Below are 19,900 nucleotides of genomic sequence, written 5' to 3'. Positions count from 1 at the left end.
AGGCTAGACTGGGCATGTTATATCAAAACATATATAATAACTCATCAGGCTTTGAGATGTGTGACATAATAATCTAACAATTGCCTAAATATTCAGGCTATAATCAAATAATAAATACAAATAAATTTGGTACTAGAATTTATTATTTGATTATAGCTATATTATAGCCCAAATATTTAGGCAATTGTTGGATTATTCTGTCAAAACATTTCAAACCAACAAAATGTTAGACTGACATGCAAAGTCTGCATCACAAATAGCTGTTAACTAGCTGCATATTCCAACATTGCTTCAGCTTTTGAGGTTGAGTTGGGAGAGGGTGATAAAAAAAACAATGGTCATAATAACTAAAATATACATTTGTTGACCTCAGTATTTATAACAATGAAACTAGCTGTAGCAAATTTTTGTTTTTTTTGCAAAGTTAAACATGTTGGGATCTCACTCCCTGTTATCTTGTAGACTTAACTTTGTACATTTGCTACTTCATCATGCTTGAACCATTGCACCTTTCTCAAATCACTGTCTTCAGTGGCATCATCTAAAGGATAAGAGCTTTTAATTTGATATCAAAACTGTATTTTTAGCCCCAGCAGTTTACTCAAATTAAGTTGGACAAACAAACTCTCAATTAATATATAGGTTCTCTATGTTCAATTTAAAATTTAGTGGATCTGTAATTGGAATTTAAATAGATTAAACAAAGCCCAACTGTTTTAGGAGTCAGATTAACATTTTCACAGTGTTAAAGTTAAGGAATTAATTTTTTTATAATAATAATAATTATATTTTTGTATTGTTTCTAAAGTAATGCAATTATTAAGTAATACTTTCCTTGAATTTTGTTTAAATCTCTTAAAAACAAACATTATTAAATGCTTGAATCAGATTATTACTTACCACACCATTTTGAACACTAAATCCTAATTGATATTTTGTATCTGGTCGTTTTATTCTAACTTCCACTACTGGTGCACAAGGCACTACGGTCAGTTTTACAACTGTCTGATTCTTTGTATTCTATTTAAAGAAAATAAGAAGGAAAAAAAATCATCATCATCATGCTTAATCTGTAATAAAATTTCAAGTGTGTAAAATCAATTTATGAAGTTATTTAGAAGATAAAATTAGATTTAAAGAAATTTTATATTTCAAGAAGAAATTTTAGTAGAATCAAACTTAGTGTTACCTTAATATAATTCTGACATGTAGATAATGGCAAACCCACTAAACTAATTCCATTGATAGCTATGATTTGATCCCCAATATTTAATTGACCACAACGTGCACCTGGTCCATTGTGTGCCATGTTAGCAATGACTACAGTTGGCAGCATGGAACCCCATCCAGATTCTACAATCACCATTCCGAGAATTTCTCCCTTTTGCTTAGGTACGACCACCTAAATAGCAAATAATATTTAAGTGTTAATATTAGATTCCATTTTATAATTTAATTAAATCTATATTTTAGGAATAAAAAAGTTAAACAACTTTACACACAATTCATTTTTTAAATTCATTCTTATCTCTAAAAATTTTGACTAATTTCCAGGGAATGGAAGAAAAAAAAAAAAGGTTTACAAATCACATACAGGCTTTAAATTAACCACCTATGACTGATGAGAAACATTTATTTAAAGATGCATAAAAAAAATAAGGCAATTTCCTATAATGAACTCTTATACACTAAATCAATGTTGTCCAACCGAAATTGTTTACTGGGCCAAAATCAAAAATAAAAATACACTGTTGGTCACACATATTTATTTACAACAAAACATATACAATTATACAGTATTTTAATGTGAAACTTGCTTTTCAATTTTTTCACTTAATTTTTTAATGTCAAGAGAGAGATTTTTGATGTATAACTGACCAATAAAAATTTAAAAAACCAATCTATTACGACTTTTACACTTAACAATCTTCAATTTTGAGAAAAAAGATTCACAAAGATAGGCGATTCCCATTGCAACTGTAATGCTCATTGTGTTTTTTTGGATTAGGGAATGTATCATTACAGATGTATTTTGTATAAAACTGAACTTTGTTATTGACCTCAAATATACATTTTCAATTCAGAAGATGAATGGAGGCCTATCAAATTATCTGCAAATTTGTTGGAGATTGTTCCACAATATTGTCAAATGGACATAAGAAAATATTAAATATATTCTCATAAATTTTTAAATATGAAAAAAATCTCTCGAAATTCTCTTGGTAAATTAATAATTTCTTGTGCATATTTAGAAAAAAGTTTTTTGTCCCTATTAAATTTATGTAATTTGGACGATGAATTGTAGTTTTTGATTTTCACTGACTTTCATAAAGTTTGAGTTTTGCTATGAATGCTTCTATTTTTTGATAACAGCCTGTGATCAATTTGTTTTCACCTTGAAGCTGCTTAATTTCATTGTGATATTAGTAAGGAAACATAAATCCAAAAACCACTGTCCATCATATAATTTAGGAACATTCTGGTCCTTTTCATTTATAAAAATTCAAATTTCTTCTCTCGATTTCCAAAATTTTTAAAATCATTTTCCACACTTAATTGGCAGAGATAGCTAAACAGAATAACTTTATTTAAAATGGCTGCCAGGTCAAAGAAAACGAAAAACAGTAACTTACCAGGGCTGTGGAGTCGCGTAAAAATCTACCGACTCCAACTCCATTTTATATAAATAACAAGTTGGTAAGTAAAAAGGGAGTCGGAGTCGGCGGATTTTTTGACGACTCCGACTCCACAGCCCTGCTTAACAGTCATCCAATTTTGAAATGACCTACAGAACATAACTGTTACAAGAAATGCCCCTTGGTGGCTGACTAGATTATAATCAAATAACTTGCACAGTAAAACATAAACACGGAATGATTTAACGGGTTTAACTGTTGAAATTTTAAATCTATATGCATGTGTAAATGTGTAATTCTAATTGGAAATAAGCCTAATAAAATTTCAAAGAATTTAAAGAAAACAATAAAATTTCTTATCGTTTATTTAAAACACAGACACATTCTTAAGTTACAATGGTCTTCTATTGTTTGAAATTTATTACACATCTAGGGTAAATTTAAGGAAAAATAATTTCATTATACCAAAACATCATTTTAAAATATTTGTTGTTGTAAACATACTGATTAAATACATATACATACAGTATGTACTGTACCTACATATGCATTATATGTAATACATTTAATACTGTTTTAATTTTTGATTGTATATGATAAGGTGTTATAAATCATATTAATGTATTTAACTATATACGTATAGATTTTTATTACAATGAAATATCACAAGATAATTACTGTTTTAAAAGAGCCACACACAAACATCGAGTGGGCTGCATGTGGCATGTGGCCCTTGGGCTGGACATTGCTGCACTAAATCAAACAAAAGCTTGAAGAAAGCTGTGAAAGAATGCTTTTTAATATGCCTATTATAGATGTGTGGAAGAAGTTACATTTCAGTTTGTAATCACATCATTTTGTAAAAAAATGTTTCCTACATAAACACTGGTTGAAAAGTGTTTTGAGATTGGCATACATTCTATTTGGGTATTAAAAATCAAGAAATGTTCTACCAGGAAGATGTTAACTGTTACTGTTGTGAAACAAAATGCAAATAATTTTTTGTTTTTTTTTTTTAAAAAAGAATAAATGCCATTTCTGTGCATCTTATTGTGTTGCAATTTGAAAAAATGTAACCTATAAATTCCCACTGTCATTCATCCATCTTTCCTTAATCTTGAGAACAGAGTTACATAGATGAAAGACAAGACTAGATAGTTAATTGGGGTCTCCTGCCCCTAAGTTTTCATATTGGGTTGAGTCAAGTTTGGTTTACGGGTAGGTATAAAAACTGTCAAATACTTTCAAGATGATGTGTCCCTTCATCATATTTCAAGTATTTAATGAGTTTTATTAGTGATTATTAGCAAATAGTCTCTAAATGTAAATTTTAACACTAAACTGTCAATAATGTAGTAAAATAGTGTTTTTGAATTCATTTAAAATGAAACTTTTGAACATGTGCATACACCATATGTTGTGGGAGTTTAAACTCAGTAAGAATGCTACTGAAATGACAAAAAAAGATTTGTAATGTCTACAGCAGTGGAGTAATTTCAGACAGAGCAGTTCAAAAGTGGTTAACAAAATTCTGAACTGGTGATTTTCCTTAAATGATTCAGAAAGACCAGGCCACTTCTCAGACTTTGATACTTTACAGCCAATACTTTCAAGTTTCATGTGCATATGCTCAAAATACTCACCACTGACTTGTGTTGGTGTTGCTGTTCCATAAAAGGAAAATGGCAACACTATAAGAGAAAGTTCAGACTGCAGCATGGTTCTGCAAATTCATATCAATTGTGCTAGTGGAATGAGAATTTTGCTGTGTCTACAATAAGCCATCTCCCAATCCTAAGTTCATGTGTGAATGGAACAAAGTTTTCTGGCTACAGGATCCATGTGTAAGAGTCATGAAGGAGAACAATGCATTTTCAAGGGTCAAATGGAAGTATGTTTGTCTGAAGTCCAAGAAAGTCCATTTGCAAAACCTTTTTCAAACTTAGCAATACTGAGTTTGAGTGTTCGTATGATCTTGAATAAGTGATTGTGGCTATATGTACACAAAATGCAAGTCTTACAGCAAATTAATCCTGATAACAAACCTAAATGCAGTCTTTGCCATTAACATTCTAAACCATATTAATGAAAACTTAGTTTTTGGACCAGGCAATGTTCTCAAATAAGATGACCCTTTACCTGTCTGGAAAGGTCAACCACCATGGTAATGGTAATTTGGAGATTCAAAAATTTGCATTTAATACAGGAATACATCAGAGATGATCAAAGTTAAATGTTTGATGTGGTTAACGAAGACAGGGATAACTGAACTGTTCTTCAGTGAGGATATTGTTAATCAATACAATTACTTTGATATGTTGGAGAATTTCTTTTCCTTCAAATTGAAAACTTGCAACCAAACATCATCTTCTGACACAATGGAATCCCTCCACACTGGAGTTTAGAGGTACACTCAAGCCTTGGACACAATTTTTCCAGATTAGATTGAGGGGCCATCTTGGCTAATCTCCTGACATTACCCCTTTAAATGTTTTTCTTTGAGGCTAAGTGAAGGATCAGGTTTATGCCACATAAATGCCAAACATGCCAGGCCTTCATACCCATATTGTGGATGCCATTAACAGCATGACATCGAACATGTTAGATTGGACATGGACTGAAATCAAATACAGAATGGATATCCTATGTGCATGTCATGGGCAAACAAAGTGCTCTGATTTCATGCAAGTAAATTTTTGAAATGTGTTTTGTATTAAAGCTATTCAGACTTAGGCACTCATGCTTGGATTTTCAAAATTATTACTGAAGACTAGGAAGGGTCAAGCAGATCACCTAGTATAACTTAACACTATATGACTGAAAAGACACATTTTATGATATAGCCTTAATATTTATATTTTTTGTTTATTTGGTTCTGGATGAAAGAAATGCACACATTTTTTAACATAAAATTGACCTTTTTAATACTGTATATTTTATATATTGCAACACATAATATATATTTGGTCTATATTTTGCATAAGCAGAATAAAACCTTTTTTTAAGATCTCTTAAAAATTATCATTATATATATAATAATATATATACTTTAATCTAAGACTAGGATTAAGTAGGTCTTAGATCCACCCAATATGATGCCATGAAAAACTACTGCATACACATTCAATGCACTGCAGCATACTTTTTCTACTTTATTATGCTATTGGTATATCCCAAAATTCCTCATGAGCAAACAGATCATTCACTGTCTTACACTTTTCCTGGGACTAACATTTTAAGTCATTTTTAATTCAGAGATATTTGTTAAATTCTTCTAAAGAAAGATGTACTGGATAAAATGAATGAGTAACTGTAGAATTGTTTTATACATACTAGGCTATCTACTAATACCTCTAATGAATTTTTCCCCATGTTATACAAAATGGGGAAATTCCTTCTGTTCTTCCTTTGTTGGACCTCTGTATCTTCACCAATTGTGAAAAGCGACACTTTGCCACTGGTGTGCACTACTAACTGCCCTGAGAAATTTCCATTTCATGTTCCACTACTGCAGTAGTGGTCTTCCATTTTCAGATGTCCAATTGATTTTTGACTCTGTCCTGATTTCAAGCAAAAGTTCCAGTCACCTCATAATGCAAAATCACTTTCCAAAAATTCCAAATAGTCAAAAAGTGTACAAAGCTGTCCTATAAGTGTCAAAATTCCTTAAGTGCCGAGCTGGCATTACTGTTTCATTGATAGAAGAGTTTAACAAGTAATGTACAGTACACTTAGGCAAGTGAGCCCCATGACTGTTTACATGTCAAAGAATTGTGAAGAATGTGTTGTGACTCCTATTCTACCTGAAGTTCATTAGAAAACATACATAATAAGGATACTAAGAGAACAGCAATGCCAAATTTCACCCCAGTAATAGAATGCTAAAGTAAAATTTTTTCAGAAATATCAACACTGCTTGCTTAGGACAATGCATGTATGAAATTCAGTTGATTTGTTCACTAGTTCTTTCTACAGAAGAAAGCTCTAAACACTTGCTCTTTAATTATCATCATCCTACACACACACACACACACAATATTTATTTGATTCCTATTTGTACAAATAGGAATCAACTAAATACAAATTCAAACAAATAGGAATCAACTGTATTTATTTATCATTGACATTTGGTGTTGATAACTTCTAATCTATCAGAATAATTGAAATGGAGATGTTACAAGGTATTAACACACTATAAACTATGACTAGTCCCAATTTTGTCCATCAGAAACAAACAGGATTACAATGGATTAAATCAGCACAGATAAGGCATGGAAAGTCTCCATCAGAATTATTTTTTACACTATATAAGGGGATGGCAAACTAATTTAGTTTTTAAATAAGCTTAAACAATATTTAGATGTTTTGCCAATAACTCAAAAATAAAATTAATTGAATAATACCTCTTTTTGTTTTTCTTTTTTTGAAAACATTTCTAATTCATTTCCAAATATTTCTTGAGAATTTAATACTTCTTGGTAATCCATTTCTTTTACAAAACTACTATCTTCGATGCCATTTGCTTTAAGGAATTCCATGTAAGCAACTTGAAATGCTTGTCCTATTGACTGAGCAATAAACTGAGCCTAAAAAATAAAAGATATGAAATTTATGACAAATTCATTAACTTATTACAGAATATTTTTAAACTGAATACATTTTAAAACAAAAACTGAAACAGGCCTGCAATATCTGTAGTAATAGATTAAAATAAGTAACATTTAAGTTTGAAAATGCCTACATACCAACTTCATTATGCAAATTAAAGCACCAATACTTCATTTAAAATTTTAGAAATAAAATGTTTCTATAATTAATTCTTCTCCTTAATAATGAGATAATATAGCTTAATTAAAGTTACAAATCATTTAGCAATTACAGTCAAAAAATAATCAAATAATACAGGTAGATTCTTATTGGATTACATAGAGTTAATTTATTTAATGAGATATTAAGCAATTTTATGTTTAGACATAAATTATTCTATAATAAAAAATCAGTCCAGAGTGAAACTTGATCCTCAACTCCTGCTTTATGTGCAGACATATCATCAGTACTTTTGGGGTATTACTTGATTATAGTCTGTTATGGATTCAGCACCNATATTCTATTAATTTCAAGCTTTATTTATATATTTTTATCACAGTTGCTGTGCTTCCTGTGCTTGTATTTCAAGTGTTATCTCATAAGTGCCGCAGCACTTATGAAATAAGATGATGTTCATTTATTCTTTATTACAAGCCACACATTTTTATGTATTTTAAGAAATTAAATGTAAAATAAATTTGCTCACGGGTGTTGATGTCTGTTTAATAATAATAATAGCTTAGTGGCATTATGTAATTCTATTAATAGTATCATATCATACGTTTTTGAGGGGAATAACATTTTGGTGTGCCGTGTTGAGACATGTCGAGTCATGGCTGTGCCACGAATAGAAAAAGCTTGTGGAACACTGGTCTATATCATAGTTATGCAACCATCTGTTTTATAAATTATTGTGGGGCGTTTAAACAAATTTTGTTTTTAAATTTTTGATAATAATTTGAATAAAAAAAAAAATCACTGTTTGTTTTTAAAGATTTTGGTTCCAGACCTTTGATTTTTAAAAATCATTCCAAAATTTCATAAGTTCAGCTAAAACAAATAAAGTGTTCTATAGAAGCTTGGTGCCAGTCCCTCAACATGGCTGGAAATGCTTGCAATTTCTTATACAATGCTGCCATTGCTGGAAACATACAGAAGGTCAATCAGTTTGTCACTTAATTTTGTATACTAACACAAGTGTATTGGAAGAAAAACCACAGATGCAAGATGTTAAACATAATGCTTTTTACTTTGAAGGATGAAGTTTTTTCTAAAATCAGAACACAACAACAATGTTATAATTCTAGTTTAAAAAGTATTTGGAACAAAAGTCATTTTATGAATTTTTAGTGTCACAGTCTTGAGAGATTTTGTAACCTTTATACCTTCTTTCTTTTGAGGTTTAGTTTATCACCCAAGAGCATTTTGCACAAATAGTGATGCAGTGAAAATTTTAAAATATTCTCTCATTAGCCAATCATTTTGTAAAATGTAACCGATTAAAGGATTTGGCGAGAGGCCAATATTCCAAATTACGGTCCACAATTGTAGCTTATGCATTAGTGATACTTTTGTAAATGTAATTTAAACAGAAAAAAATCATTTATTTTTAGTAATGAATGATTTAAACCATCACCAAATCATAACTGGTATTTATCAAACTATGATACACATTACCAATTTAGATTTAAAGCATTCTTGTTTTTACAACACACTGATCCCGAAACAATTGTAAAGTACTGGATTTAATTGTCAAAATAGCCTCGAAAAGTAAAATTTTTAGACATTTTGGCAACTCGCTTTTGTTTATTGTATTTATTTTTAATAAATTCAACTACTCAAACTGAATATTTGGATATTGGTTTATTTATTTTTAATGCTAAATAATAAAACTGATAGGAAAAAAGTAACATTTAGAAGTTTTTGAAAGTTTTAACAACTATTGTCAACATTACAAATAACAATAGCAACAAAAGTTTGTTGCTAATGTTGAACTTGACTCCATATCAAAATTTAACTTCATCACAACAACAGAATCTTGGATAAGATGTAAACTTTAAATGAGGGATTTTCCACACCAGAGTTATAGATCCCCTCCATACGAGCAAAAACGTCGACAGAACTATACGTGCACACGTGACCTTTTGTGAGATATTCACCACCAAAGGTCAGTTTTTACCATCAAACAGTATACCATCTATTCTCCACGCTCTGCACATAATCTTTGGCCTGCACCTCGGCACCCACACGAGACAAGTCTCCACACCCCTTAAAACTATATAAGACCAAGTATGGTACATCCTACGGGTACATTCCACATCTCTAATAAAGTTCCAACTGTCTCGTTCGAAGGCGTAATCGTATAAACTCGCCCGCAAACATGAAACCGAAATACTCGATAAGCCGGCCGTCATCAGGTCAACACGACTAGGTTTGTTTAGTTAAGGCAAAGCAACACTTGGGCAATCTGCCTTCCAGGAGGTCTTTTTAAGAGTAACCGGCCACTATTCAGGCATTACGGATGCAGCAAAAACTCCAGCCCGTCCCAGCAAGGAGCAAACCCATGACCGAACTCCCAGCATTTGGAGAACGGAACCGTCCGGCCACACAACGGTCCATTTGATCATTACGCAAAATCGCTCTCGAGCAGGCAAAACGTCGAAAACAACGCATACTCTCATTACAAATAACAATAGCAACAGAAGTCGGTGTCAATGACAAAGTTGACTCCGTATCAAAATTTCAACATCACCACAACAACAGAACCTTGTATTAGTATTGGAATCCGCGACGAGTTGACAGATTCAACCCTTCACACCATGAATTATTCAAGAGACGAAGCAATTACACAAAAGCAAATCAATATTGGCAATAAAGGAAGCCCAATAAGCGGCATCGGGTCATTTACTGGATCACAACAAACAAACAAACGTCAACGTGACGTAAGAAGCGACGTAATCATAGACATCGGTAGATGGGATGCTCGGCATTTTTTTTAATTAAAACTCGATAAATGCATTAATTAGGGAGAAATTTCAGCGTAAAACGTTAAAAAAATCGATTTTACCGCCAATTATAAGCTGGATTTTAGTAAATAAACGAGAAAACGAGAAAAAAAACAGACGAACAAAAGACCAAACGAACCAAACGACATCAAACTTTTACCCCTAACATCGCATTTTCGAACGGCAAAAACCGGACGAAATCGGTATAAAAAATAATAAATTATGTCGTAAAAAATAGTCTATAAGATCACTTACCGAAATAACCTTAAATGAAAAGTGTGAATGGTCGATAAAAACGTCAAAATCGCTCATAACTTTTGATTATCGAAGCCTTCCCCACTTCGTTCTTCGCGAATTGGCCATTGCGGATGAAAGCGACATCTGCATTATAATTATCATTTTACGTTTTTTTGTTTTTGCTCTTTTTTAAAATTTAATTTTATTAAATATTTTTTTAGAATTTTGAATATTTCCATGACACGTGTGTTGCAGCACATGGATTGGGAAACACTGGTCTATAGGTTCAAGTGTACTGGTCAATTCATTTCTAGAACAAGTACTGTTGGACATTTGTCTTCCTTTATCACATTCCTCTAAAGCCATTTTTCTAATAGGTTCTGACAAAATGTTGCCTTAGTTGCCTATGTTTAACAGGCTTTATCTGGTCTCCTTTCCCACTCACCTTGACTAGAATATGGGTAGAGTGACCTTTTGTCCACAGGATATAGATTAGTTTTCAGACAGATTCAAAACTGGTGGCAGCACAAATGATAGTTGGGGGGGGATGGTCAGACAAGGATGCCTTGTTCCACTGGGTAAGTTCCCTATTGTGGTTTCAAACAGAGTTGCTAGTTATTACTTGGTGTGTCGATACTATTTTAAATAATAGACTTATTAATTAAAAGGACTATCTACATTGTTTCTGACAGTCAGGCTGCCTTAAAGACACCTCAATCTTTCTCAGATTATTTCAGCATTTGTTTGGGAGTGCTATTTTCATGTTAATGAGTTGGCTACCTTTAATAGAATTTTCTTCTCATATGTGTCAGGACAAAAGACAATGCTACAAACGTAAGTGCTGAACTACCGGCTAAACAGGGAGCTCCAGCTCTTAGTATTTCTTTAACTGCTCTAGAAAAAGTATTAAAAGACTGATTTAACTCTAATTATTCAATACAGTGAAGATTAACTCCTGGTTTAAAGCAGAGTAAGACAGTTTTGCCTAGCCTGCACTTTGGGTGAACTAAGAATTTCTTGGCTTTCAACAAGACTCATATTTGCTTTTTGGTTGATGATATGAAAGTGACCAAAAACCAGTCACAACCATTTGTGCCAACTAACTCTTCAGCATTTTGCAGATCCACTGGGGCAACTCCTTTGAATTTTATTTGTGAATGTGCAGATCATTGCTCAGGCGGATTTGTTCATCTGTTTTTTTTTTTTAATCCTGGTGACATCCCTCAGCTTTATTCCAGAAGTCTGCTGGCTTTTTTTTTCTGAAAGAGATTAGACTTCTGAAATAATCTATCATGGTGTGTATAAAGAACCTTTTAGGTTGAAGTATATTTGGTTTCTTGGCCCCATTTGTATAATAATAATATGCTACCTGGATCTCTGTCTTCTCTCTGCTTGTATCAGAGAAGCAATCTTTGATTGCTTCTCTGATACAAGCAGAGAGAATTTGATGGGACTCAAACCTACATTTGATCTGCTTAGAACAAATGTAGGTTTGAGTCCCACTCTAGACCAATATTTTCTTCCAATATTCTAAATCATATGTAGAATGTTCTATTTTAATTTATGCCAAATTATTAAATTTAACACAAGATGGCAGCTTAATTCCTACATCTGGTCCAAACTGCTCAATATTTTAATTAACGTTCATCATTTGGAAATTATATTTAACTAAAAATAGAGTAGACTCACTCCTGAAGATGAAAACATTATTTTAATGTTTAGTAATAACAAGCAAAAAAGAAAATCACAGGTTTAAAAATTTTCATAAAAATTAATACTATCATTAATTATATATAAATGTATTTTTTTTATATGAAGAATTTAACTTTTTCTCATACCTCATCTGATTCAAATACATGACAGATCATTTTTGGCATGCGTTTCAACTTTGAATCTCCCAGTTCTTCTGGGTTATTTAATATTCTACGTCTTGCCATAAGAACTACGAGATCGCCGATGTCGGCTATGTATGAAATAGTACGCAAAGAATGATCCATCATAATTTCCTAGATTTAGAAAAATAATACATTACTATTATTTTATAATAAAATTCAAATCAGAAATTACATTATAAACAATATATAAATGTACAAATGTTCTGTATAATTATAATTAAAAATTTATAATGACTACAATTCCATTATCATTTCTAATCACAGTTTATTCTCATAAAAACATTTAAACAATCTACATTGCCTTTATCTCAGACTAATAGCATAATGTCTGCCATAACGACAACACCAAAGCAGTGACTTATGTTTGTAAATGTAACTATTAGAAAATCTTTTCATGGGAAATCTTTACTGAAAATAGCAGAGAAATTTTCCAAATCTGCCATTATAGATGCTACAACAAAGCAATTTACACACGTAATATGGCAATTAACATAAGATCTTTATTACCTCTTGAGGTCTTTCAACTGTGTACTCATCTTCCTTGGAAGATTGGCACTAAATTATATAAAGAAAATGTTTACTTGTAAACATTGTTGTTATAGAAAAAAATACGACAGTTATAAAATTCTTTAATGGAATAATATATGTATAATATTAACCCAAATGATGCATTATTCTAATTCTGGTTAAAATGTCGCCTTATTTTTAACTTTTTGAATCTTTCACTAATAAAATTTTAAATAAATGACACATTTGACCAAAGCAACTTACATATGTTATTCCATACATTTGCATTTTTTTACAGTATTTTTCTGTTAAGCACACTTAATAAAAAGGGGAGACTTTTCCAATTAATGGTAAAAATGATTCCTGCAAGACGCAACTGTAATTACGTATCAACAAACTCGCTTCAAGAAAGGTTTTTCACAAAAATAATTTTTGCTTAAAATATTTTGAACTGCAGATTTGTCTTCGGAGTCTCTTCACAGTATAAAATAAATCATCTCAAAATTTGAATTGAGATTTGCTTTATCTTGTACTGCAAAACTCCAAACATGCACCTGCAGATTCGAGAAAACTTTATGACAAAAAGTACATTTGCGAAATCTTCAATAAAGAAATTTTGTTGATGTCCGTCTCTGTAATCGAAGTGTGTGTATTTGTAATTTCAGTTTGATGAAATTATGTCCTCTGCTTGCTGTTATTTACATTGTAGTGAAGAGAATAAAGAAATAAATTTTTAATTATTCTAAATACTTTTGGATTTTTTTCTTTCTTTGCAAATTACAGAAAAATAATTTCCAAAATGCAACAGAACATTAATNTATAATCCAAAATTCCTCATGAGCAAACAGATCATTCACTGTCTTACACTTTTCCTGGGACTAACATTTTAAGTCATTTTTAATTCAGAGATATTTGTTAAATTCTTCTAAAGAAAGATGTACTGGATAAAATGAATGAGTAACTGTAGAATTGTTTTATACATACTAGGCTATCTACTAATACCTCTAATGAATTTTTCCCCATGTTATACAAAATGGGGAAATTCCTTCTGTTCTTCCTTTGTTGGACCTCTGTATCTTCACCAATTGTGAAAAGCGACACTTTGCCACTGGTGTGCACTACTAACTGCCCTGAGAAATTTCCATTTCATGTTCCACTACTGCAGTAGTGGTCTTCCATTTTCAGATGTCCAATTGATTTGTGACTCTGTCCTGATTTCAAGCAAAAGTTCCAGTCACCTCAAAATGCAAAATCACTTTCCAAAAATTCCAAATAGTCAAAAAGTGTACAAAGCTGTCCTATAAGTGTCAAAATTCCTTAAGTGCCGAGCTGGCATTACTGTTTCATTGATAGAAGAGTTTAACAAGTAATGTACAGTACACTTAGGCAAGTGAGCCCCATGACTGTTTACATGTCAAAGAATTGTGAAGAATGTGTTGTGACTCCTTTTCTACCTGAAGTTCATTAGAAAACATACATAATAAGGATACTAAGAGAACAGCAATGCCAAATTTCACCCCAGTAATAGAATGCTAAAGTAAAATTTTTTCAGAAATATCAACACTGCTTGCTTAGGACAATGCATGTATGAAATTCAGTTGATTTGTTCACTAGTTCTTTCTACAGAAGAAAGCTCTAAACACTTGCTCTTTAATTATCATCATCCTACACACACACACACACACAATATTTATTTGATTCCTATTTGTACAAATAGGAATCAACTAAATACAAATTCAAACAAATAGGAATCAACTGTATTTATTTATCATTGACATTTGGTGTTGATAACTTCTAATCTATCAGAATAATTGAAATGGAGATGTTACAAGGTATTAACACACTATAAACTATGACTAGTCCCAATTTTGTCCATCAGAAACAAACAGGATTACAATGGATTAAATCAGCACAGATAAGGCATGGAAAGTCTCCATCAGAATTATTTTTTACACTATATAAGGGGATGGCAAACTAATTTAGTTTTTAAATAAGCTTAAACAATATTTAGATGTTTTGCCAATAACTCAAAAATAAAATTAATTGAATAATACCTCTTTTTGTTTTTCTTTTTTTGAAAACATTTCTAATTCATTTCCAAATATTTCTTGAGAATTTAATACTTCTTGGTAATCCATTTCTTTTACAAAACTACTATCTTCGATGCCATTTGCTTTAAGGAATTCCATGTAAGCAACTTGAAATGCTTGTCCTATTGACTGAGCAATAAACTGAGCCTAAAAAATAAAAGATATGAAATTTATGACAAATTCATTAACTTATTACAGAATATTTTTAAACTGAATACATTTTAAAACAAAAACTGAAACAGGCCTGCAATATCTGTAGTAATAGATTAAAATAAGTAACATTTAAGTTTGAAAATGCCTACATACCAACTTCATTATGCAAATTAAAGCACCAATACTTCATTTAAAATTTTAGAAATAAAATGTTTCTATAATTAATTCTTCTCCTTAATAATGAGATAATATAGCTTAATTAAAGTTACAAATCATTTAGCAATTACAGTCAAAAAATAATCAAATAATACAGGTAGATTCTTATTGGATTACATAGAGTTAATTTATTTAATGAGATATTAAGCAATTTTATGTTTAGACATAAATTATTCTATAATAAAAAATCAGTCCAGAGTGAAACTTGATCCTCAACTCCTGCTTTATGTGCAGACATATCATCAGTACTTTTGGGGTATTACTTGATTATAGTCTGTTATGGATTCAGCACCTATAGATGGTGTTTGATAAGTCTGAGCATATTCTGATTATATAGAGGCACTTATTCTTGGCAAATCCTGTGGTCTACAACCACGTGTCCTCTTTTGGATTTTTACTATAGGATTCTATCCAAAATAGCCTATGTTGCCTAACTTTGGTGGCCTAGGATGCTTCGTAAAGGTGTCAGATAGAGTTCTGAAGTTTGCAGCATGCAGAAAGCTTTGCCATTAATAGGGCCATGTCTATTACCCCAGGTCTATTGAGGTTCTATTGGGTCTTCTGTACCTGTTTATGTAGGCTGAAGATGGAAAACACTGCTGTAGAGCGCTATCTTTTTGAACTAGTGACATGTCTCAGGCATCTTATTAAATTCAAAACATATAATTTTTAAAATAAAATACAGTTGATTTTAAAATATTTTGATAATACATTATTTGTCTTGGTAAGTTTAACTAACACAATTTTACAAATATACTATAAAAATAGACTATCAATGTATAAAGAGCTAATATTAATCTTTAATCTCTTCATAGACTGCATATCGTAACAAGGCTATACTATTCAAAAACCTTATAAACTGCAGCCAAATTTATTATCAAAGGTTTTTGAATAGTATATCCTTATTAGTCTTTAAGTTGGCAAGCTGCAACAGTTACACGAGTGCCAAAGAGTTGGTATGCCAATGTACGAAAGTTTTGTAAGGGAGTATGCAATAATTGGTATTTTAGTGAACACCTCCTTTTCACTTCAGTTGGCCAGCAATAAAAAGAGAAAGATAAGCTCTTTTTTAAAATTTAATTTTATTAAATATTTTTTTAGAATTTTGAATATTTCCATGACACGTGTGTTGCAGCACATGGATTGGGAAACTTTAATCTAAGACTAGGATTAAGTAGGTCTTAGATCCACCCAATATGATGCCATGAAAAACTGCAGCATACTTTTTCTACTTTATTATGCTATTGGTATATCCAAAATTCCTCATGAGCAAACAGATCATTCACTGTCTTACACTTTTCCTGGGACTAACATTTTAAGTCATTTTTAATTCAGAGATATTTGTTAAATTCTTCTAAAGAAAGATGTACTGGATAAAATGAATGAGTAACTGTAGAATTGTTTTATACATACTAGGCTATCTACTAATACCTCTAATGAATTTTTCCCCATGTTATACAAAATGGGGAAATTCCTTCTGTTCTTCCTTTGTTGGACCTCTGTATCTTCACCAATTGTGAAAAGCGACACTTTGCCACTGGTGTGCACTACTAACTGCCCTGAGAAATTTCCATTTCATGTTCCACTACTGCAGTAGTGGTCTTCCATTTTCAGATGTCCAATTGATTTGTGACTCTGTCCTGATTTCAAGCAAAAGTTCCAGTCACCTCAAAATGCAAAATCACTTTCCAAAAATTCCAAATAGTCAAAAAGTGTACAAAGCTGTCCTATAAGTGTCAAAATTCCTTAAGTGCCGAGCTGGCANTGTGTCAGGACAAAAGACAATGCTACAAACGTAAGTGCTGAACTACCGGCTAAACAGGGAGCTCCAGCTCTTAGTATTTCTTTAACTGCTCTAGAAAAAGTATTAAAAGACTGATTTAACTCTAATTATTCAATACAGTGAAGATTAACTCCTGGTTTAAAGCAGAGTAAGACAGTTTTGCCTAGCCTGCACTTTGGGTGAACTAAGAATTTCTTGGCTTTCAACAAGACTCATATTTGCTTTTTGGTTGATGATATGAAAGTGACCAAAAACCAGTCACAACCATTTGTGCCAACTAACTCTTCAGCATTTTGCAGATCCACTGGGGCAACTCCTTTGAATTTTATTTGTGAATGTGCAGATCATTGCTCAGGCGGATTTGTTCATCTGTTTTTTTTTTTAATCCTGGTGACATCCCTCAGCTTTATTCCATAAGTCTGCTGGCTTTTTTTTTCTGAAAGAGATTAGACTTCTGAAATAATCTATCATGGTGTGTATAAAGAACCTTTTAGGTTGAAGTATATTTGGTTTCTTGGCCCCATTTGTATAATAATAATATGCTACCTGGATCTCTGTCTTCTCTCTGCTTGTATCAGAGAAGCAATCTTTGATTGCTTCTCTGATACAAGCAGAGAGAATTTGATGGGACTCAAACCTACATTTGATCTGCTTAGAACAAATGTAGGTTTGAGTCCCACTCTAGACCAATATTTTCTTCCAATATTCTAAATCATATGTAGAATGTTCTATTTTAATTTATGCCAAATTATTAAATTTAACACAAGATGGCAGCTTAATTCCTACATCTGGTCCAAACTGCTCAATATTTTAATTAACGTTCATCATTTGGAAATTATATTTAACTAAAAATAGAGTAGACTCACTCCTGAAGATGAAAACATTATTTTAATGTTTAGTAATAACAAGCAAAAAAGAAAATCACAGGTTTAAAAATTTTCATAAAAATTAATACTATCATTAATTATATATAAATGTATTTTTTTTATATGAAGAATTTAACTTTTTCTCATACCTCATCTGATTCAAATACATGACAGATCATTTTTGGCATGCGTTTCAACTTTGAATCTCCCAGTTCTTCTGGGTTATTTAATATTCTACGTCTTGCCATAAGAACTACGAGATCGCCGATGTCGGCTATGTATGAAATAGTACGCAAAGAATGATCCATCATAATTTCCTAGATTTAGAAAAATAATACATTACTATTATTTTATAATAAAATTCAAATCAGAAATTACATTATAAACAATATATAAATGTACAAATGTTCTGTATAATTATAATTAAAAATTTATAATGACTACAATTCCATTATCATTTCTAATCACAGTTTATTCTCATAAAAACATTTAAACAATCTACATTGCCTTTATCTCAGACTAATAGCATAATGTCTGCCATAACGACAACACCAAAGCAGTGACTTATGTTTGTAAATGTAACTATTAGAAAATCTTTTCATGGGAAATCTTTACTGAAAATAGCAGAGAAATTTTCCAAATCTGCCATTATAGATGCTACAACAAAGCAATTTACACACGTAATATGGCAATTAACATAAGATCTTTATTACCTCTTGAGGTCTTTCAACTGTGTACTCATCTTCCTTGGAAGATTGGCACTAAATTATATAAAGAAAATGTTTACTTGTAAACATTGTTGTTATAGAAAAAAATACGACAGTTATAAAATTCTTTAATGGAATAATATATGTATAATATTAACCCAAATGATGCATTATTCTAATTCTGGTTAAAATGTCGCCTTATTTTTAACTTTTTGAATCTTTCACTAATAAAATTTTAAATAAATGACACATTTGACCAAAGCAACTTACATATGTTATTCCATACATTTGCATTTTTTTACAGTATTTTTCTGTTAAGCACACTTAATAAAAAGGGGAGACTTTTCCAATTAATGGTAAAAATGATTCCTGCAAGACGCAACTGTAATTACGTATCAACAAACTCGCTTCAAGAAAGGTTTTTCACAAAAATAATTTTTGCTTAAAATATTTTGAACTGCAGATTTGTCTTCGGAGTCTCTTCACAGTATAAAATAAATCATCTCAAAATTTGAATTGAGATTTGCTTTATCTTGTACTGCAAAACTCCAAACATGCACCTGCAGATTCGAGAAAACTTTATGACAAAAAGTACATTTGCGAAATCTTCAATAAAGAAATTTTGTTGATGTCCGTCTCTGTAATCGAAGTGTGTGTATTTGTAATTTCAGTTTGATGAAATTATGTCCTCTGCTTGCTGTTATTTACATTGTAGTGAAGAGAATAAAGAAATAAATTTTTAATTATTCTAAATACTTTTGGATTTTTTTCTTTCTTTGCAAATTACAGAAAAATAATTTCCAAAATGCAACAGAACATTAATTAAGAGATATACAATGGTTACTGAAGAAAGTAATTATTTTTTAATGAAAATTTATATTTTAAATTAAGTCTATTATTTTAAATGAAAATGTTTAGTTTGCTTAAAGTAATAGACTTAAGAAAAGCACACGTTTCTCTATAGAATAAGAAAGTATTATTTGAGAAATAATTTAAAACTTGTTATATATGTTCTAGAATTATTCATTCAGAAATACGAAAATATTTATTTAAATTTTAGATAAATTATTATTTTGGAATGCAAGTAATTCGATGAAATACATTTTTTTTTCTTCCTTATTTTATGTCCATATTGGAATATTAAATTCTTAGAATTTTTCATCTCAAAAGAAAAATAAAATCTTATCAAAAATGTTTTACAATGTTCCAATAAAATGC

General features: G+C 31.0%; 1 protein-coding gene across 1 annotated transcript in view; it reads right to left on the bottom strand.

Moving 5' to 3' along the window:
- The window catches only part of LOC111634166, a 153,483-nt gene that overhangs the window by 7,540 nt on the left and 126,043 nt on the right, over positions 1–19,900 (bottom strand). Inside the window, exons 11-14 of the mRNA XM_023378870.1 lie at positions 18,125–18,292; positions 14,922–15,104; positions 1,190–1,402; positions 901–1,020 (exon numbers count right to left, since the gene is read on the bottom strand). Coding sequence (XP_023234638.1) covers positions 901–1,020; positions 1,190–1,402; positions 14,922–15,104; positions 18,125–18,292 — 684 coding nt within the window. The remainder of the gene's footprint in view (positions 1–900; positions 1,021–1,189; positions 1,403–14,921; positions 15,105–18,124; positions 18,293–19,900) is intronic.

This window comes from Centruroides sculpturatus, unplaced genomic scaffold (assembly GCF_000671375.1).
Source record: "Centruroides sculpturatus isolate CEXI.00-Female unplaced genomic scaffold, Cexi_2.0 scaffold922, whole genome shotgun sequence".
In the NCBI taxonomy this organism is placed as follows: domain Eukaryota; kingdom Metazoa; phylum Arthropoda; class Arachnida; order Scorpiones; family Buthidae; genus Centruroides; species Centruroides sculpturatus.
Note: the sequence above shows the minus strand (reverse complement) of the source record. Positions and strands in the feature narration are given on the sequence as shown.